The sequence below is a fragment of the Mercenaria mercenaria genome, chromosome 4, assembly GCF_021730395.1.
Source record: "Mercenaria mercenaria strain notata chromosome 4, MADL_Memer_1, whole genome shotgun sequence".
In the NCBI taxonomy this organism is placed as follows: Eukaryota; Metazoa; Mollusca; class Bivalvia; order Venerida; family Veneridae; genus Mercenaria; species Mercenaria mercenaria.
In genome coordinates, this window is record NC_069364.1 from 11,774,616 (window position 1) to 11,794,276 (window position 19,661).

At 34.4% G+C, this 19,661-nt stretch overlaps 2 protein-coding genes across 2 annotated transcripts in view; one reads left to right on the top strand and one right to left on the bottom strand.

The window, feature by feature from the left end:
* The window catches only part of LOC123551010 (outer dense fiber protein 3-like), a 41,121-nt gene extending 33,061 nt beyond the window's left edge, over positions 1–8,060 (bottom strand). Inside the window, exon 1 of the mRNA XM_045339604.2 lies at positions 7,358–8,060. Coding sequence (XP_045195539.1) covers positions 7,358–7,778 — 421 coding nt within the window. The 5' untranslated portion in view covers positions 7,779–8,060. The remainder of the gene's footprint in view (positions 1–7,357) is intronic.
* LOC123551011 (uncharacterized) lies at positions 2,877–17,701 on the top strand. The gene is made up of 7 exons (XM_045339605.2): positions 2,877–3,547; positions 5,412–5,614; positions 6,187–6,276; positions 13,042–13,094; positions 14,238–14,364; positions 16,023–16,150; positions 16,949–17,701. The coding sequence occupies exons 1-7, from the start codon at positions 3,275–3,277 to the stop codon at positions 17,074–17,076; spliced, it is 1,002 nt and encodes a 333-aa protein (XP_045195540.2). The 5' UTR covers positions 2,877–3,274; the 3' UTR covers positions 17,077–17,701.
* Positions 17,702–19,661: the final 1,960 nt, after the last annotated feature.

The following is a 19,661-nucleotide window of genomic DNA, read 5'->3' on the forward strand; positions in this document are numbered from 1 at the left end:
AAAGAGCACATACGGGTGAATCAAGTTCGAAAGAAAGTTCACGCAGAATTCTGTTGTTTATATCGCCGGGACCAGATGCTTTGCCGAGTGGTAAGGTTTTAAGTACAGACTGAACTTCCTCTGGTGAAATTTGAAGTGATTGTAGAGAAGGGTGCTGAGTGTTTGGACTACCAAGCAATGATTGGGCAGACGTTTCATCTAACATGGATTGGTCTTTGAAGAAATTGTTTAACAGGTTAGCCTTTTGTTTGTCATCATAAACAACTTCGTCATCATGTACAAGGTTGGGGATGGTACTTTTGGTTGTTGGTTTAATGAAGGACTTCATACAACACCACCACGATTTAGGAGACCTTGAGTGATCTGTAAGATTTTTGACAAGTTCGGAAGTATGAGTTTTCTTTGCTTCTTTGATAAGTGTGGTAGTATTATTCCTAAGATGCCGAAATCTAGACCAGTGTTCTTCAGACCCTGTGTTCTTAGCTTTCCGATGAATTCGTTTTCTTTTTCTTATCAGTGTTTTTTATGAGTTGTAATCCATGATGGTTCATTCTCCCGTATAAGAACTTCCCTGTTTGGAATGCACGATTTTGCAATTTCCAATATTTGATGGGTGATATTCGAACAATAAGTATCAATATTTTCATCTTTAAAAATAGTTTCCTTTATCAAATAGCCAAATATGTCTTTTGAAAGCTGGGTTAGAATGCTTCTTTAATTTAATACTTCTTGTGATAAGAAGGGATCATCAACACCAGAACAGTATAGAAGATTTGCATTAGATGAAAGTATTAAATCAAATCAATTAACGAGGACGAATTCTCAGTATAATGAGTAGGTTCATCTATGTGCTGTATGAATGAGAATTGTTGGGCAGATTGAGTAGATCTTACGGGCTGATTGTTGGTTTGCACAGTTAAGGTTAACGTCGCCTACAACTATTGTAGCCAGTGTAAAGAATCAACAATTTTAGAGTGATGAAATTCATCTGTATTTGGTGGCCGGTAGAATAAACCAAACAAAATGTTTTTAGTTTCAAGAACTAATTCAACCCACATACATTCGGTACCGGAAATTCCTAGGTCTGTCCTTCTTTTGTAATGGAATGTATCCCTTATATACAATAAGACACTTCCGTGTGGATCGTGTGTACGGTCTTTCCGTTCGGGGGATGAAAAGACGTAAAAGGAAGCTCTTCTATATGCATTGATTGGTTTAACCATGTCTCTGATAAGGCAATTATGTCAAACTCACAAAGTTTGGCAAATAACATCTCTAGTTTATTTGTTATACTTTGTATATTGTAGTGAACAAATGAAATATGTCTAGACAAGTTTCTGCTACTTACAGATGAAAATGATAAAGAAAGAGAGTAGGCATCTTGTATTGGAACCATCGTGGACGTCGCCAGACATTAGAATCTTTAAGATAAGATAGCTATAGACCAGGAAACTCCTTGAAAAGACACCGGCAATAACAACAAGAGAAAACTTTGAGTTATCTAGATGCTTAGTGCTTTTTGGATATTTCTTTTTCAGTCCTGCGGAAACTAGCAACTGACTGGACTTTATGTTATAGAACGTAAAGCCGTGAATATTGACAATAAAAATAAGTGAAGACCAAGCATGAAGCTTATGAGGACTAAGAATCTAAATCGTCCCTGCAAGCAAAAATTCCTCATGATGGCTGGTTTTCTATAAGTATTGTTGGTCATGTTATTTGCAAAAGGTAAAGCATGAAGAATTCAAAGGCCAACAGGAGGAACATAATCAAAACACGGTACATTAACATATAAGAGAAGGATCGAACAGGTATTTGAAAAAACTCTGTCGCCAAAGAAGCATTAGGGAAAAAATAGAATGGATGTAATCTAATGGAGAGTATAAAGAGAATGATTTCTATCGTATATATTTTGGCGTTTTTTGTTTGCATAAACATTTTGTGCATTTCTGTTAATATATATAGGCTTGTTCGCGCTCTATCTTCACTCGAGGTTAACATTTGGCAGCAAATACAAGTTTATGTCTCCTCTCCCCCTCCCCCATCCCCGCCAGTTACATGTGACAATTTGGTACATTTATTTGAGGCTTTCAATAACAGGGAACCGTTTAAATCTTCATTTATTTACCATTTACATGTCCCCATATTAATGTGAAATGTCATTTTTTTTCTGTTGTACGTATGTTTGAGATTAAGATTACAAATATTTTAAGTGTCTTCAAACGTTACTTTTATTACATATGTGTTTGAGTCTACCTTTTTACAAGTACATTAGTGTTGTTGCACAATAGGTAATAAATAGATATTTTATTCTATTACATGATTTTCACGTCTACATTTAGTGTCGTTTATTTTTACATTCACCACTGAGTCATGTCAAGCGACGAGGGCAAAGTCGAGGACAACAAAAATTTGACATTTTGTATTGCTGAATATTTACTCCGCAATACATGTTGCCAAATATATACCTTAAACCTATTTATGTTTCTGGTTTTATGTTATTAGGTAATTGAGATAAGATAATTATTTATTTACTCAGTAAACTAACATTTAAGCAAAATTAACGTTTAACCGAAAATACTTATTTACTGTTTATAAAAACAGTCATATTGTACACAATTAATCAAGCGAAAAATATGTGATTACAGCTTTAGATAAATGACCGTTCCTTAATAGTTCCTTTTTCAAAGGCGAACACTTAATACCTGGTGCAATTATATTGAACGGTAGAAGTACTTATTTTATAAGATATTTGTACTGATTGATTTATATACCGCTCTATTTAGCAAAGCAATGTGTCAGGTTTTTAATGTTGTAAACCCTTTGAAAAGATTGGTTGATACAATAAATATGAACGCTATACAGACATGAGCAGTGTAAACCTCAGTATAAATATTTAAGAATATCAACAAACCGCTACTGTAGTGAAATAGCGTATTAAATATACTAATTGGAAATATTTGATAACAAGGTGCATTTTGAATAAAGTTTGTCGTATACCAGGACATACAAAGACTTTTTATTCATAGAAATAAAACCGTATATAAAGACACTTGCGCACCAATGATTTTGGAATATTCATAAAACGAATTTCGTTTACTAAATAATCATATAATAAAGAACCTATGATAATAATTGATATGTATAATTTAGACCACACTTTGGAAGTAATAGTTTAATGATAATTTAAAGGTAAGCCTTTAAAATTCCACTTTAATGTCATGATTTATGGAAATTATATTAACTCTGAGACAACGCGTCAAATGCTTGAAAGATGTCCAAAGATCTGCAGGACGAGTGTAAAGGTGTAGAAACTAATGGATGCATATCACGCCAGAAAAGCGAAATAGTCGCGCCGAGGACTAGCAGCGCCGAAGGGACGGGAAAAGTGCACGTGCGAGAAGTGACGTTTGACGATCTGTTTAGACAGAAGTTTATTCCACTGGACTCCAGAAAGAAAGTTGGGAATTATGTTATTGGGAAAATCATTGGAGAAGGGACTTTCTCAAAAGTACGAGAAGCTCGACATGTTACAAACAGTGAAAAGGTATAAAAGAATAAGAACTGTTTTTTTTTTGTGTGTTCCTTTATTATCAATAGCCGCTTATATTACACATACGCATAGCGTTTACATCCATCTTTAGTAAACACAACTGCGAACTATTGAGCTACTGAAAAGAGTAAGATAATTCCGGCATATATTTTCCTTATATTATAGTTGAAAGAAAATGATAATATAGGGTTACCAGCTACTACATATATATTTGATTAAAATATTACGATTCTGATAGTTTTTTTTTTTTTGTCTTTATAAGATCAAGCTTTTCAAGATTTTAATTCATATTGTTTTAAGTGGAATGTTTAGTGCTTATATATTAAAACAGTAGACAAGTATGTTCGTGATACTCGAGGTGCATGTAATAGCAATATATCTAAAGGTGATAGGTATTTAATATTTGCATATTTGTATACCACATGATATCTATGTGTCAAGAGTAAATCCAGCTGTCAAGACCGATATTATTTGTTTACGGCAGTTCTTTCAATAAAGTTAATACACCAGATATGACATTCTTGAGTGTAAATATAACTATTCATACCTCGCGTTAGTGCGCCGGTAACTGAGGTTATTATTACAATACTCCATACGCAACTGAATGGTTGATACTTGGCTTATTGAAAACTATAAGCCAAAATAATTTAATATAGTAAAAACAAAACGATAAAATCATTTTTACATTCTTCCATCAATACAACAGAAAACACATCACATAATTATGCTTCTATTAATCATGTTTATATTTTGTTGACAAGTAAATTGACAATTTTTCGACAATGATTGAAATATAGTTATGTAAAATTCTTTATAATAGATAAAATTAATGCTTCATTTTTGTAATCCTTGATAGCTATAACGTGTACAGCTTCGCTCTATTTCTCATTTGAACATAATTCCAAATTTAAACATAAATACTGTAACAATGTACACATTTCGAGACGAAACAGCAATAAAGTTATTTAAAAATTCTAACACGATCCGATTCATTTAACTATTAAACAATGAAGGCAGAAAACAGCGAATTATTATACATTCTAACATGGCTCGATTTGATTTCCAGTTAAACAAAGAAGAGAACCAAGCTCTGTATATTTTGCGATAAACAACGGTTGACGCGCGAGAGCATTATGACGTCAATTATGACGTCAAATTGCTGCTTGACGTCCGATATATTTAATACTCCTCGCGTAAATGAAGTCCAGCAAAATATTTGTTAAAATTTATCAATGAGCATGTCAGAATGAAAACAATCAAGGCCTTCTTGTGATTTATCGTCTAATTTACCACGGTTCATCGTTCAGATGCTTCACTATTCAACCACTCGGGCTAACGCTCTCGTGGTTCAATTCCTACGCATCTAAACCCTGAACCGTGGTAAATCAGACGATAAACCACTCGAAGGCCTTGATTATTTGTTAAACAAATCACTGTTCTGACGTCACAATTATTACATCATGGCGTCAAACGGCATAGCGGTGCGCTAGAAAAGAAACCGATTGAAAACGGGCAACTATATAATGAATGTCGTCAAGGATGTACTTAAAAATCCTTGGTAACGTGTTAGAATCGAAATAATATATCTCATTTATTGATTTGCTCTTGAATAAATCATTGTTTGTCGTTCAGATGCGTATTATTATATCACTCGGGCTGCGCCCTCGTGATATAATTCCTTCGCATCTGAACTCCAAACGATGATTTATTAAACGACAAATCACTGGATGAGATATATCCGTGTTAGAATAATATATATGCGAAGTTTTTGTACGTGTAGCGGCTGTGTTACACTTGCATCAAATTTGTTCGTTCATTACTATTGTATAGCTATAGATCTGTTTTATTAATTTTGTAGCGAGCTGTCAAAGTTTTGCCAAAGAAAACTATCTTGAAGCGTCCAGATGTTCGTCGAAGATTCATGCGCGAAGTGAAATCTTTACGAAAGATCACACATAGAAATATAGTTCACATTCATGAAGTTATGGAAACTGCCGGAAACTATTACATCGTCATGGATTTACTAAAGGGCGATAACTTTAAGGAATATCTTAACAAAAGGTATCCGCAACTATTTTGAAACAAAAATAATGATTTTTAATACAATAATAATTGTAGTCCCAGCTAAATAAATTCCACTTTAAGCCCAACATCAGCTGTTAGATATTGTGTTTCTTGAGATCGACTGTTTTCAGTTTGATCATAGGCATTAAAATGAATTCTAACTTTGTACTAGTATGTCTACACTTGCAAGCTGGACGGACCCATTTGCCTTTACTATATCTGTATCGTAATCAATGACGATTTTTTAATGTGACGGAAGTTTGTAGTATCGTGTCAAACGTAATGGTCAGTTTAGACAAAAATATAATACCACTTTAATGACCTATTCCTGAACAACAGAAGTTTCAATAATACATGCAGCGAAAGGAAATGATAAATGTGCAGATCCCTGGCGAATGAAAGTTAACTACTCTCCTCCTGAGCTGACACTAGTTTACTAGTAGTTAATATGATCACTAGACTGAAGTTGTTACTGCGTTCGTAGAACATGGCAGATCCTCTTGGATGTTTGTCCTTGTAATGGTAAAATATCCACGTCTGTAAGAGTATTTTTGTTTTATAATTCACAGGAAGAGGCTGGTAGAAGATGAAGCGAAACATTTCATGTATCAAGTAGTAGACGCTGTTCATTATATGCATTCTCGGGGCATTGTACATAGGTAAGTGACTGTTTTTTACATAGGTAACATAGGTAAGTCACCGGTTTTTACATAGGTAACATAGGTAAGTGACTGTTTTTTACACAGGTAACATAGATAAGTGACCGTTTTGTACGTGATGATATTAATATGCAGATATCAACAAGTTGTTATAATACTATGTCATATATGCTTATACGTCAGTAAGTTTATGATATTTCGATCTATGTTCTAGATTTTGTAGAAAACTTATATATAATGCGTCTTGTCGTTAAGATTATGAAGTAAGAAAAAACATAATAGCACAATTAAAAACCAATTAACTTTTTAGACAACTGTACGTATATAATGTCATAATTGGTTTCTTACCGTTAAAGTCTGATTATCATCGATATTACTGAAGAGTATTTTGAAATAGTTAACAAATAAAGTTTTAGCATGACGAAGTCGAATATAGAACTAAAAAACTCGACTAAAAGATGGTAACCCTTGCCATCCTGAAAAGTGTCCACATATGGGATCCGTGCAACAGGTGTGTCAGTATTGTATATGGTATCGTAATATGCAGATAACTCTATCAAAGTTTTAAAATATTCAGGTCTGTGTCAGTAAGAGGAAGGAGCAACTTTTGAGTAAGGAAAGACAAACATTAGCTATATATCTGTTTGTGAATAGTTTTGTGAAAAAGAAAAAAACATTGCTTTTGAACAACATTGTAAGTTTTTGTTAGAAACACTGCAGTTTTCTGCCAATGTATAACGGTTTTGTAAAAAAGAAAACTTCTTTTATTTTTAGTAAGTAGTAACATCCTTTCTGCTACTAATTTCAAGATACAAGTCAAGAAAATTTAGAATCAAAACTGAAATAAATGAATGAATGATCGATCAACCGATCGATCGATCGATCGATTGATTGATTGATTGATTGATTGTTGGTATAAGTTGATGTATGACAAAAACGATGAATTGCTGCATAAATGAAAGAAAGACATGGGTTGATAGATTGTTTAAACGTATAATTAATTGAACGAATGAATGAATGATTATATAAATGAGTGGATGAATTGATAAATATTGTAATTATTAATTAGATTCTAACTTACTTGTATTTCCGAATGACTTAGTCTCTCTTGGTGACGTTTTACTATCAACAATAGGAGGCAACTTCAAATCTTTGTTTTGTTTTCTTGAATCGTCAATTTTCCTTTTAGTCGCTGCCTTTCGGGTATTATGTTCTGTTGTTTTAATGTCATCTTTCTCTGTTTTCACAGTCTGTTCTGTCACTCTTACTTCTTTATTTTGTGTTGTGGTTGTTGTATGCGAAGTCTTAGTGACAGTAGTTTCCGTTTCCCGAGTCTGAACAGTGTTAGTATTCTGCTCTGTATCTTTAAAACTTTCTGTTACAGATTCATTGTCTCTATGTCCAGCAACATTCCCATTTTCGAATTCCACAGAAAACTTTAAATTTTGCTCTTTAATCGTTTTAGCAAGTTTATTTTCGCCATCTCGTCTTGGGCTTTCCATTATGATGGCGTTGACTAAACTAGTACCTTACTTAACATACAATTATATTAACATCAGATATATTTCTTTTCAGCTATTCATTAGATTGAATTCTATTTATTGAGGTTATTTTATAAAATCCATTTTGAAAATCGTGCACTCAAAGTATATTTTAAACCATCAATGGAAAAACGGAACTTTTTATACATGGCGGTTTATGTGAAAATTTATGTATTACTCCACTTCATATGTCAGTAGTAAATTCAAAAAGCTATTTACTTAATAGCTAATGTTATGTTTAAATGGTCGTCATGTTTTAAACTGTAAAGGCAAATAGTAATCTTTTTTTATTTAAATAGACAATCTGCTGTACAAATAAAGAAGAAATACCGGCATAACGACCTTCGTATTCAAGTGTGCGGCTATTTCATACTATTATAAAATAACAAGTTTGCTATTTTGGTTAACCGAGTTGGTGAAAATCCAATTTAGTTTTTCAGACATGGACACTAAATGATAAATGTCATTTCAAGTGGCGATTTGGGGTTTATATTGAAATAAAATAATATTCGCTTTAGATACAAACAGAAGTCAATTCAAACATAAATTATTTATTGGTCTTACATGAGCTTAAATATGCACCATTATATCGGTTGTGTAACCCTGAGTATTAAAATAAAGTTTTATGTAGAATAATTACATCGACATATTTTTATTATAAGTTTTATTTTAAACTAATTTATTTATTTATTTTTTATTTATTTTGCTGACAGTATAAATCTATATTATGGTAAAACTAGGACTATCACTTATTTTGTGATTAATACACCAACCACCGCTTTGTCTGAGGAAAGAAGACATTTTTGGTATAGTTGTCTCCATCTAACGTTTTCCGCTCCATCAAAATAAACCGGTGGACGCAGTTTGCGCCACCGACTGCATGGTTTGTGGGTACGGCTGCCCCCACATATGTTCATTTTCACTCCATGGACAGGGTATGTGCAATTTTTAGCCCACATGTCACAAAGTGACAATGTGAGCTTTTGTGATCACGCAGCGTCCGTCGTCCGTCGTCCGTGCTTGCGTCCGTGCGTACGTGCGTCCGTGCGTGCGTAAACGTTTGCTTGTGACCACTCTAGAGGTCACATTTTTAATGGGATCTTTATGAAAGTTGGTCAGAATGTTTATCTTGATGATATCTAGGTCAAGTTCGAAACTGGGTCAACTGCAATCAAAAACTAGGTCAGTAGGTCTAAAAATAGAAAAACATTGTGACCTCTCTAGAGGCCATACTTTTCAATGGATCTTCATGAAAGTTATTCAGAATGTTAACCTTGATGATATCTAGTCAAGTTCGAAACTGGGTCACGTGCCATCAAACACTAGGTCAGTAGGTCAAATAATAAAAAAACCTTGTGACCTCTCTAGAGGCCATATTTTTCATGGGATCTTTATGAACGTTGGTCAGAATATTTATCTTGATGATATCTAGGTCAGGTTTGAAACTGGGTCAACTGCGGTCAAAAACTAGGTCAGTAGGTCTAAAAATAGAAAAACCTTGTGACCTCTCTAGAGGCCATACTTATGAATGGATCTTCATAAAAATTGGTCAGAATGTTTATCTTGATGATATCTAGGTCAAGTACGAAACTGGGTCACATGCCGTCAATAACTAGGTCAGTAGGTCAAATAACAAAAAAACCTTGTGACCTCTCTAGAGGCCATATTTTTCATGGGATCTGTATGAAAATTGGTCAGAATTTTTTATCTTGATGATATCTAGGTCAAGTTCGAAACTGGTTTAACTGCAGTCAAAAACTAGGTCAGTAGGTCTAAAAATAGAAAAACCTTGTGACCTCTCTAGAGGCCACACTTTTCAATGGATCTTCATGAAAGTAAGTCAGAATGTTCACCTTGATGATATCTAGGTCTTGTTCGAAACTTGGTCACGTGTTTTTAATAACTAGGTCAGTAGCTCAAATAATAGAAAAGCCTTGTGACCTCTCTAGAGGTCATATTTTTCATGGGATCTATATGAAAATTGGTCTGACTGTTCATCTTGATGATATCTAGGTCAGGTTTGAAACTGGGTCAACTGCAGTCAAAAACTAGGTCAGTAGGTCTAAAAATAGAAAAACCTTGTGACCTCTCTAGAGGCCATACTTTTGAATGGATCTTCATGAAAATTAGTCAGAATGTTGACTTTGATGATATCTAGGTCAATTTCGAAACTGGGTCACGTGCCGTCAATAACTAGGTCAGTAGGTCAAATAATAAAAAGTCTTGTGACCTCTCTAGAGGCCATATTTTTCAGTGGATCTTCATGAAAATTGGTTAGAATTTTTATCTTGATGATATCTAGGTCAGATTCAACACTGGGTCACATGAGCTCAAAAACTAGGTCACAATGTCAAATAATAGAAAAAAACGACATCATACTCGGTTCAAAACTGGGTCATGTGGTCCCAGGTGAGCGATTCAGGACCATCATGGTCCTCTTGTTTAAAAGTTTTGGGGGTTTGGTGGGAAGTGGGCATAATTGAGCCCCACCCATGCCTTTCCAAGCATAAATAGATATTTCATGTACACATACACATCCTTGTTACCCGGATAATACGAAATGATATGATAATTCCAAAATACTACAAACTGGATGAACTGTCAAACTTGGTAAGGACATTGTTTTTTTTCAATATTTTCTAATTACTCATTCTGATCGTTTAAAGTGTTATAACTGATTCAAAATAGTTTACAAGCTGTACCATTTGCACTAAACAATTTGCATATGGGACATATTATTCACTTTGGAAACCCTTTAACAATGTTTACATTTTGCTTCTGAGAACGAGTTTGGCGATTCAAACCGTTGTCAACCTCATTTAATGGACTTTTGGTAATGAATGTTATTTTGTAATTTTCAGTTATTATATAAACAATGATATGAACATGTTAGGAAGTTTTATCTTAGATCAAATAACCCAAATTTACAAATATATAAGCATATGTATTAGTCGATGGATACTGACCAAAGTGTTCACAGAAATTTCGAAGATAAAGCCCAAAATGTTATATGGATGATAGTCAACATTGTAAACTGACACGAAAAAGAAACGCAACAAGTATTGTAATAGTCAATATTTATAACCTACTGATGTTTAGCCATACAAATTTATATGTGCAATCAAAGTAAACAAAACAGAAAAAAAAATTATCATCAAAAAATGAATATCGTCTGAGATCATATTTCTGTCCATGCTTCAACGTCAGTGCAGTCAATAACGCGTATAGCCACCATTGCTCTGTATGACAGGCTATACAAGGGTGGACTTGAAGGTGGAATTTATTGTTGCCCATACTATGACTCTGCTACCATTGTACGGATAAACCTCACGCACACAGTTATTTGCGAAACGTTCGTTGCGGCGTCTGTATATTCTGACCTATCTGTCAGCGTGATGGAGATTAAATCTTGGTTCGTCGCTAAATACAACAGTTTCCCACTGATGTCGTCGGTTATTTAGAGCCCAGCGTTGCTTTCTTGACGGTGACAAGAGCCTGACATCGAGCTGGACGACGGAAATGAATTCTGCGTTTACGCAAACAATTTATGACTGTCACGGTGAATTGGTCGTCTGGGATTTCCAATTACAACATATGACGTGGATTGCATGTGCGTGTGCGTGTAAGAGAGATCTTGGTGTACCAATATGTACACCTAGGTATTCAGAATGTGAACAGGGTTTGTGCTATTAGTGATTATAAAAGGTAGTTGACAATCAAATACATGTATGTATTTTATATGGAATATGGAGACCGTTGGGTAAAAAGGGACAGCGGGGGAAAATAATACTTATGCACATGTGTACTTGATACCAGGAAGGTGCAAGTTGTACACTGTGCCTGTTACCAGCATAAAAATGTTAACAGGCTCATATCATCATGTTGTTACAAAGTAATTTATCAAAACATGTCCACGCACACAAAACTGATCAATCTGTAATGGGATGTCAATGAAAAAAAACAATTTTGGCTATTATCCACTTTCAAAGACAACGCATGTAGGGCATTATCAATGGTCATTTTTGGCTATTATCCATTTTTCATACACAGATCAATATAAATGGTTTTGACATTAAAACAGCAAAAGTAAACAACTTACTGTAAACTATGTCAGATAGTGAAATGGTAGAGTCGTATATACAGTGAATTACAAGCATGAAAAACAATTCTAAATATTTTTTTATGATTTTTCAAACTAAACTTACATGGTTTTTGTAAACTGTTTAACATATTGTGTATTGTATTCACAAAAATACAGTAAAATAGTTTGAGTTCCATGGAAACAAATCGCCATTCGTTCTTTCTGCAACATCTGGGGGTTAAAATCTCTTATCAAGCCACAGCAACTTACCGAAAAACGTGAAATTTTCAAAATCGTTGATCAGCCATTTTATAGCATGTTGGAGTTATCACATCATTTTGTATTATCCGGGTAACAAGGGTGATACACTTCATGCAGATCATGTGTATGCAGTTTTATGGGAATCTATTCATAACTTTGGAGGATGTACGCGGGGATGGGTGTTTTGGTGCCCCCCACCTTTGTCTGCTCCCAGAAAAAGTCAGTCACGTCTACACTTCATTGTGAAAGTATTTTGCTCAACAAACTTGAGAGAGTGTTTTGAGACCTGTGGAATCCTGACCTTTGTCTCCCTCTCAGCAAGAAACAGTTATGTATCGAACATCTACACCTCATGGTGATCATATGTGTGGTGTGGTAATAGAAATCTATCAACTAGCGAACAAATCAACGGACAAACCAGCGGACTAACCAACAGGTCAACTATTGGACCAACCAATGACAGACTGACGGTGGGAAAAAACAATAGAGTTCAAAAATGTGTGTTTTACAGATTTGGCCATGTTTTTTAACGTTCACATACATAACATTAGGCTTGAATCAGTCGTTAGAGTCTCTCTGTCATAAAATCCTCTCAAATAGCACTGTCTAAGAAAAAAAAAACAATATCTTTTACCTCTGACTTTAACGAGCCTGTTCTTGGGAATTATCAGTGTCATTAAGAAGAAAGAAATAAACTTTATTACAGATTACTTGATCTAAACAGACTTTGTAAATCTAACCTAACATATATATACATAGTTAAATCAACTGATGGCAATTGTCACCAAAGAGAGAAAGAAAATCGTCATGCACTTTACAGAAAACAGCTGAATGCTTTTTATACTACAAAATCATTTAAATATGTCTTGTTTACTTTTTCAGGGATATGAAGCCAGAAAATATTATTTTAAATGGAGATCTCATAAAAATAGTTGGTAAGTCTAACTGCAAACATTACCGTTGTCTGAGAGGGTCGACATTTCAAGAACTCTTGATACAAAGCTGTTCTACATCCGTTAAGTGTTGTGTTACTTATAGTACATTGGGCAGTAATGAAATGGACTATATAAAGAAAAGCTATATAAAGAAAAGCAAACAAAGTGGGTACTGATATTGACGGTGCTTTGGGATTTACACAGTACAAAAGTACTTTCAAAAGAGAAATATTTTTAAAGGTGTTGCAATTATGCTGACCAATTTTGTTTAACAACATCTTGAGTTTCGAAAAAAAAAGTGTTTGCGATAATCATTAAATTTTAAACTTGCTCCAACGTCATATTTTGAGAAACATTCAACTTTTTCTCATGCACTTCTAAATGTCCATTATTCTCGGGTACTGATCGTTACATATCGTGCGATTAAAAGGAACACACATTATTTTTCTGTAGAGTTCAACGTGTAGTGACTTTCTATACAAAATCGAAACATTTATCTATTTACAGTTTTCTCAAAAACTTCTATAATGATATTCAATTGTATATATTTTGCGTGAATGAAATTATCCACTTTTTACAGATACATAAAAATTATCAAATGTAACTGTTACAATTTTTGTCAAAATGAACAATATACATAAGAAACGATCGAATATTAATTAACAATCCGCTTCCACGGTATACTATGGAATGATATTTAGGTAAATATTAAACAATGCCTGCTGACTGTTACAATTTACTCACTGACACTCCCATTGTGCTTACTGGTATAGTAATCATGCATGCTGGCACCTTTAACACGCTTGCAATGTTGACAATGATGTCCAGTCATTCAGAATATCAATTGAAGTAAATACTGACAGTATCTCACAACTGTGTATCAACGTGTAAAAATATTTTTGTTTTGTATAAAAGTCTGTGTAAAAGCAGCGTAATATAATTGTATTATTTACCGTAGATTTCAGACTGTGTGTCTGTATTTTAGCCTTTGTGCTGTATAATTCAATCGAGGCTTGTATCTGTATAAACTAAGGTGGCTATGTTAGCCTCGTGCCTGTGTAAACCAAGATGGCTATTTATGTAGATTGTGAACTATGCGCCTGTATGAACCACGGTAACATAATTTTAAACTTGTACTTTAAGATTTCGGACTGTGTGCCTGTATAAAAGAAGGTGATATTATGACAACACAATGTGGTTCTCCTGCTTATGCTGCCCCTGAGATCTTCAGTAAAGAGCCATATACGAAGCTAGTAGATGTATGGAGCATGTAAGTATATTAAACGTCCAGATGTCCTGTTAATTGTTATATATGTTGTGCGTCAGAGGTCTGTATTAGTTTTAAGTATATAATATGAAACTGGACCTTCCAAAACTGTTAATATTTCATAACAGAATCTCCTGAGATGACTATTACCGTTACGATCTCCTTTTTATGCTTGTTTTAATTTGGGAGTGGTCTTTAATGCGGGTTTCTAACGTACATTCAAAAGTAGTCATGGATGAACAAGCCATTTATAATGAAAGGAGATGTGGAAACAAAAGTACCAAACATACATTTCAGGGATCATTTACTAGCACAACTGGTACAGTTAAACCTACTTATAGCGAACTCGGTTGTAATGGAAGATCGGTTATACCGAACTCGTTTTTTTTTGCCCGATTCCCACCCCCACCCCCCTGTTTTTTTATTACGAAGGGCACATGGATATAACGAACTCGAATATAGCGAAAACTCGGCTATAAGCAAAGCATTTCTTGTCCTAACAGGACATTTCACTCGTTTATAATGAACATAGTCCATAATTCCATCCAGTTCTGTACATATTCATAATACCAGGTTCATGCTTCAGTATTCCTAAAGTCAAAGGGTTTGGTAAAAAGTCATTCTCCTACAATTATTGTTCTTTGTGGAATAAATTGCCACATGATGTTAAGAATTGTAAAAAGCATGCAACAGTTCACGGTTTCTGTTAAAAACCATCTTTTACATAACTTGTAGTTACATTTGTCATATTTTTATTTATACAGTGATTTTCTTTTCTATGATACTTATTTTAAACTGCTGATAAATTTGCTCAAGTTACCACCATTACTACACAGTTGTTGTGCCTTGCTAGCACATGTCAACATTCATCCAGGACCACAATGGAAATAAGGGGATGCACACTCCCCTTTTTGTGTTATCCTGGGTATATGAATGCATGTCCTGGTACATTTTGCAATTATTGGTATTTTATATTAGTAATGATTCGTAATTGTCTTTTAATATGTTTTAAGTTCTAGTCATTGTATATGTGATATTTGAAATTCTTAATTTGTGTTGTACCATACCATGTATTTCATATACTGGATAAATCAATCAATCAATCAATCAATCAATCAATCAATCAATGTGTTTTAATGATACAATACAAATTCAAAATCAAAGCGGTTATTTCTTTTGACGGTAGATATAGTCTTCACACACAGGTAAACAATTTAACGAGCAAAATGTTAATTCTATGTTTTCGGTTTTTACCAGTACTGCACAGTTGAATAAGAATTAATCTATGACAGATCAATATGTAATCATTTATTAATGAATATAAATACGCAAGTACAAGTTTATTTTGATAAAAACAGCAATTAAACACATCAATAATGGCTCAAAATAAAGTTTTCTATGACCTGTTCTCTATATGTCAGATGTTTGTTATACAATTCATTTATAGCGATCTATATGGATATAGCGTACCTCTGTTATAGCGAACACTTTTTGTGACCCCAGTGAGTTCCTTATACCCGAGTTTTACAGTTGTTCATGACTGCTTTAAATAGTCGAATAACAAAATCGTTCAGATTTTGGCTCATTTAGAGTTCTGCCGCTACTGTAATAAAATAAAAATGTTCTCATATATGTTGTTTATTTTCTATATCTGTATTTAGAGGAGTGATTTTGTTCCTAGCGGTGACTGGATGTATGCCGTTTAATATAGCAGGAAAATCCTCTACGCAAGTCTACACAATGTTCCTGAAAGGCTTCGAGATACCCAACACTTTACAGCTGTCAGAAGGTTAGAGTTTGTAGCTATAAAACAGAATTTACAAAAGCGAATTTATATTAGTTAACTTAATCATACTACATAAATCAAGATACATAAAGTTTAGAATTAATTTAAGAAGAATTTACAAAAGCGAATTTATATTAGTTAACTAAAACATACTACATAAATCAAGATACATAAAGTTTAGAATGATTAATCTAAGAAGCAGTTAAATCTTCCACAGGGCTTTTGTACTTACACATCTTACGTTTTGAATTATTCTTTTTCTGACAATAATTACTAACGTTTCTCTCAATGTCTCTTAAATTGTGTTATCAATACAAGTATTCATTTGTATAGTACAAACTAATACAGTTTTAAATGGAGCCCAACCATTCTAAGCAATCAAGCGACCGCGAGCAAATTTCTATAGAGGAGTCAGTCATGAAGTAACACAAATATCTGATACAAAGATTATACAAAGATTATTTATAGGTTTCAAATCAATTTAGCTAGCAAGCCCGGTGTCAGTATAATGTGACTGGGTGGGGTATCATGCCACGTGTCTACGGCGTGATATTCCAGTGAGGCAGCACTATAAAGTTGGGCATTTTGCTCACTGCTACAAGTAGACACCGTCGTTTATATGACTGAAAAGTTGTTGAAAAAGACGTTAAACCCGAACACACACACACACACACACACACACACACACACACACACAAACGTCTAATTCAGAACATTCATAAATATTCCAGACTGTCTTTTGTAGTTACAGAAATGATTTGTTTCCTCACAACATAAAATTATATTTACCTTCTACTTCAGCATGTGAAACACTGATATCGCAGATGCTGACGGTTAATCCAGATTATCGTATATTGACTAGCGACATTCTACTGCATCCATGGTTTAAAAAAAACACAGGAAGAAGTCAGCCGATGACGACAATTTGACATTTAAAATACAGTAGACTGTTTACACAATTATTTTTTCACAGTGCTTACTGTTGATTATTATCTTACAGACAGAAAGTGCTATGTTTTCAAAGGCACAAAAGATACCTATTTCGAAGATCCTTAGAGTATAAGATCGTAAATTCTGAAAAATATTCAGATTTGGAGTTCGCTTCCATGTTAATTTAGTAAGCTCAATATAATGGCAAAGCATTTATCCATGGGGTTAATTGCTTGTGTAATGACGTGTGCAGAATAATTCTGCATTAATTAATGTCTTTCAACTAATATAGATAGAAGAAGTGCATTATCAGATCACAGTATCTTATTGTTGTAAACCTGAATACTAGTGCCAGGTTCGACGTAATTGGTACAGTGAGGATAAACTGTCAACTTCTGAAGAAGTAAACAAACATAGGTTCTTCAATATGGAGGATCTAGAGCAGCGTTTCTGACTTCCAACACGAACGACATGGTGTTATAGGTAGATTTTCCAGCTCTGCTAATTTTGATATTTCTTATGACTTTGTTTTTACTTGTAGCTGCGAAGATCCTGGCCTATGCACATATAAACGACCTGGTCTCATTCATTTTACCAATATGAAATAAAAATAAATAAAATGTACTTGACTTACATTTTGACCTTCTTAATAAATTGAGTTGTAAATATGAACAACCTGTCCTCGTAGTGTAAACTTTTGGTGGAAATGGTGACTTACAATCCCAACAAATGAATATTACGAAATCATAAGAAAAGGGGACTTCACATGCACCAGCAACAATGCATACATGAAAATAGCTTTGAATACCCTCACAATATGAAAACTCGAATAAAAACTAATATCTGAAATAAATGATATTTCGCAAAACTGAAATTGAAACTGCCCGTGTTAACTTTGGTGTTAAATCGATAAATCCCAAATGACTATTTTCTCCCATTTATAATAGTTTCCTATAGCAGTCCACCTGCGTCACTTGTTACATGGAACAGCGTATACGGGAACGTGCTAGTCTCTAATAAAATGTTAACAAGACAAAAACATCATACTTTAAAAACATTACACTGAAGACAAAGACGCCGCACACTTAAGCTCTAAGAGCTTGTATTCACGCATAAACAATGCCAAGTAAGACAGCCAAGGTATGCTCATGTCAAAAGATTGGAATGAGAATGACTGTGCAGCTTTGAATACATGTGCCGAGGCGCAAGAGCCTGCAACATTTGCACATTTTCACCTTTGTCGTGTTGGGCGACCTTTAACTATTTTGCATGTTCTACAAATGATACCGGTCACCATTCTACTAGGTTACTTCCAACCTCAACATATGTATCACCTAAGTATCCGACAAGACCATATTACCGAAGATAGCGTTGTAATGGACAATAATAATACCGTTATTTAAACAATCCAAAACTCTGATAAGATCCTTATATTCTACGAAATCATTGCAGCAAGACCTTTGTTAAAGCTTTACGTAGGTGTCAGTATACCATTATATATAGCATAAAGTACATGTACATATAGGAAAAAATGCTACCAACAGAGGTCTTGTATAGCATAAATTTCATTGAATTTCTTATTGCATCTTATTAAGACTTCTATTCTGATGGAAGCTAACATAACCATCAAACATAAGATGCACACCTGATGAAGTCTCAAAACTATAAAGCATGTCGACAATTTAAGCTCAAATACCTGATTATCAAATAGATGCCAGTTTAAGTTAGGAAAAAGATGTGTTTAAAGCAAACCCAAAATATACTTAAAACAGGATGAATATCCGACAGGAAAAGGTGCCCGCCCGCTCAGCTCAGTAAGGAGAGCGTTGGTCTACGGATCGCGGGGTCGTGAGTTCGATAGCCGGGCGGGGCGTATGTTCTCCGTGACGATTTGATAAGACATTGTGTTTGAAATCATTCGTCCTCCACCTCTGATTCATGTGGGGAAGTTGGCAGTTACTTGCGGAGAACAGGTTTGTACTGGTACAGAATCCAGGAACACTGGTTAGGTTAACTGCCCGCCGTTACATGACCATGACTGAAATACTGTTGAAAAACGGCCTTAAACCAAAACAGACAAACAAAACCAACAGGAAAAGCTTCGTTTCAAAAACGCCCCCACCCCAAAATATCCACAGCACATGGACGTGCACAAGAACATCTAATGCACGCATACACGCACGCACACGATAACAAAACAAAACATTTAGGAAGCTTAAATCGTGCACCTAACCCCACGTTTAAACCCCACTATGTTCAAACGTCACTGGACAGTGTAATAAAAGTTATCCCCACCAGTTGAATCCCTAGCGCACGCAATGGCAACAGAAAAAAAGATCCTTGAAGGAAGCCTTTAGAACCAAAAACGCACGTACTCAGTGCCTTTGCAGGAGACAGCGCATCAACAGAAACATCATTTATGGGCCGAAGAAACAAGATGAAAAATGTTCAGTCCCAAATACTTACGCAATGGTATTATTTTTACAAAGTAACTGAATACTAATTTAAAAAAAAGAATTAAATGTACCAAACTAATGCGTGAACACAGTTACAACAAAATATATTACTCAGTATATTTTATTAC

Excerpts from the sequence above, each read along its gene's own strand:
- LOC123551011 (XM_045339605.2), top strand. The coding sequence starts at position 3,275 with ATGTCCAAAGATCTGCAGGACGAGTGTAAAGGTGTAGAAACTAATGGA. Across the intron at positions 3,548-5,411 it reads ATGTTACAAACAGTGAAAAG|CGAGCTGTCAAAGTTTTGCC; the intron begins GTATAAAAGAAT and ends TTAATTTTGTAG. Across the intron at positions 13,095-14,237 it reads AGATCTCATAAAAATAGTTG|ATTTCGGACTGTGTGCCTGT; the intron begins GTAAGTCTAACT and ends TTGTACTTTAAG.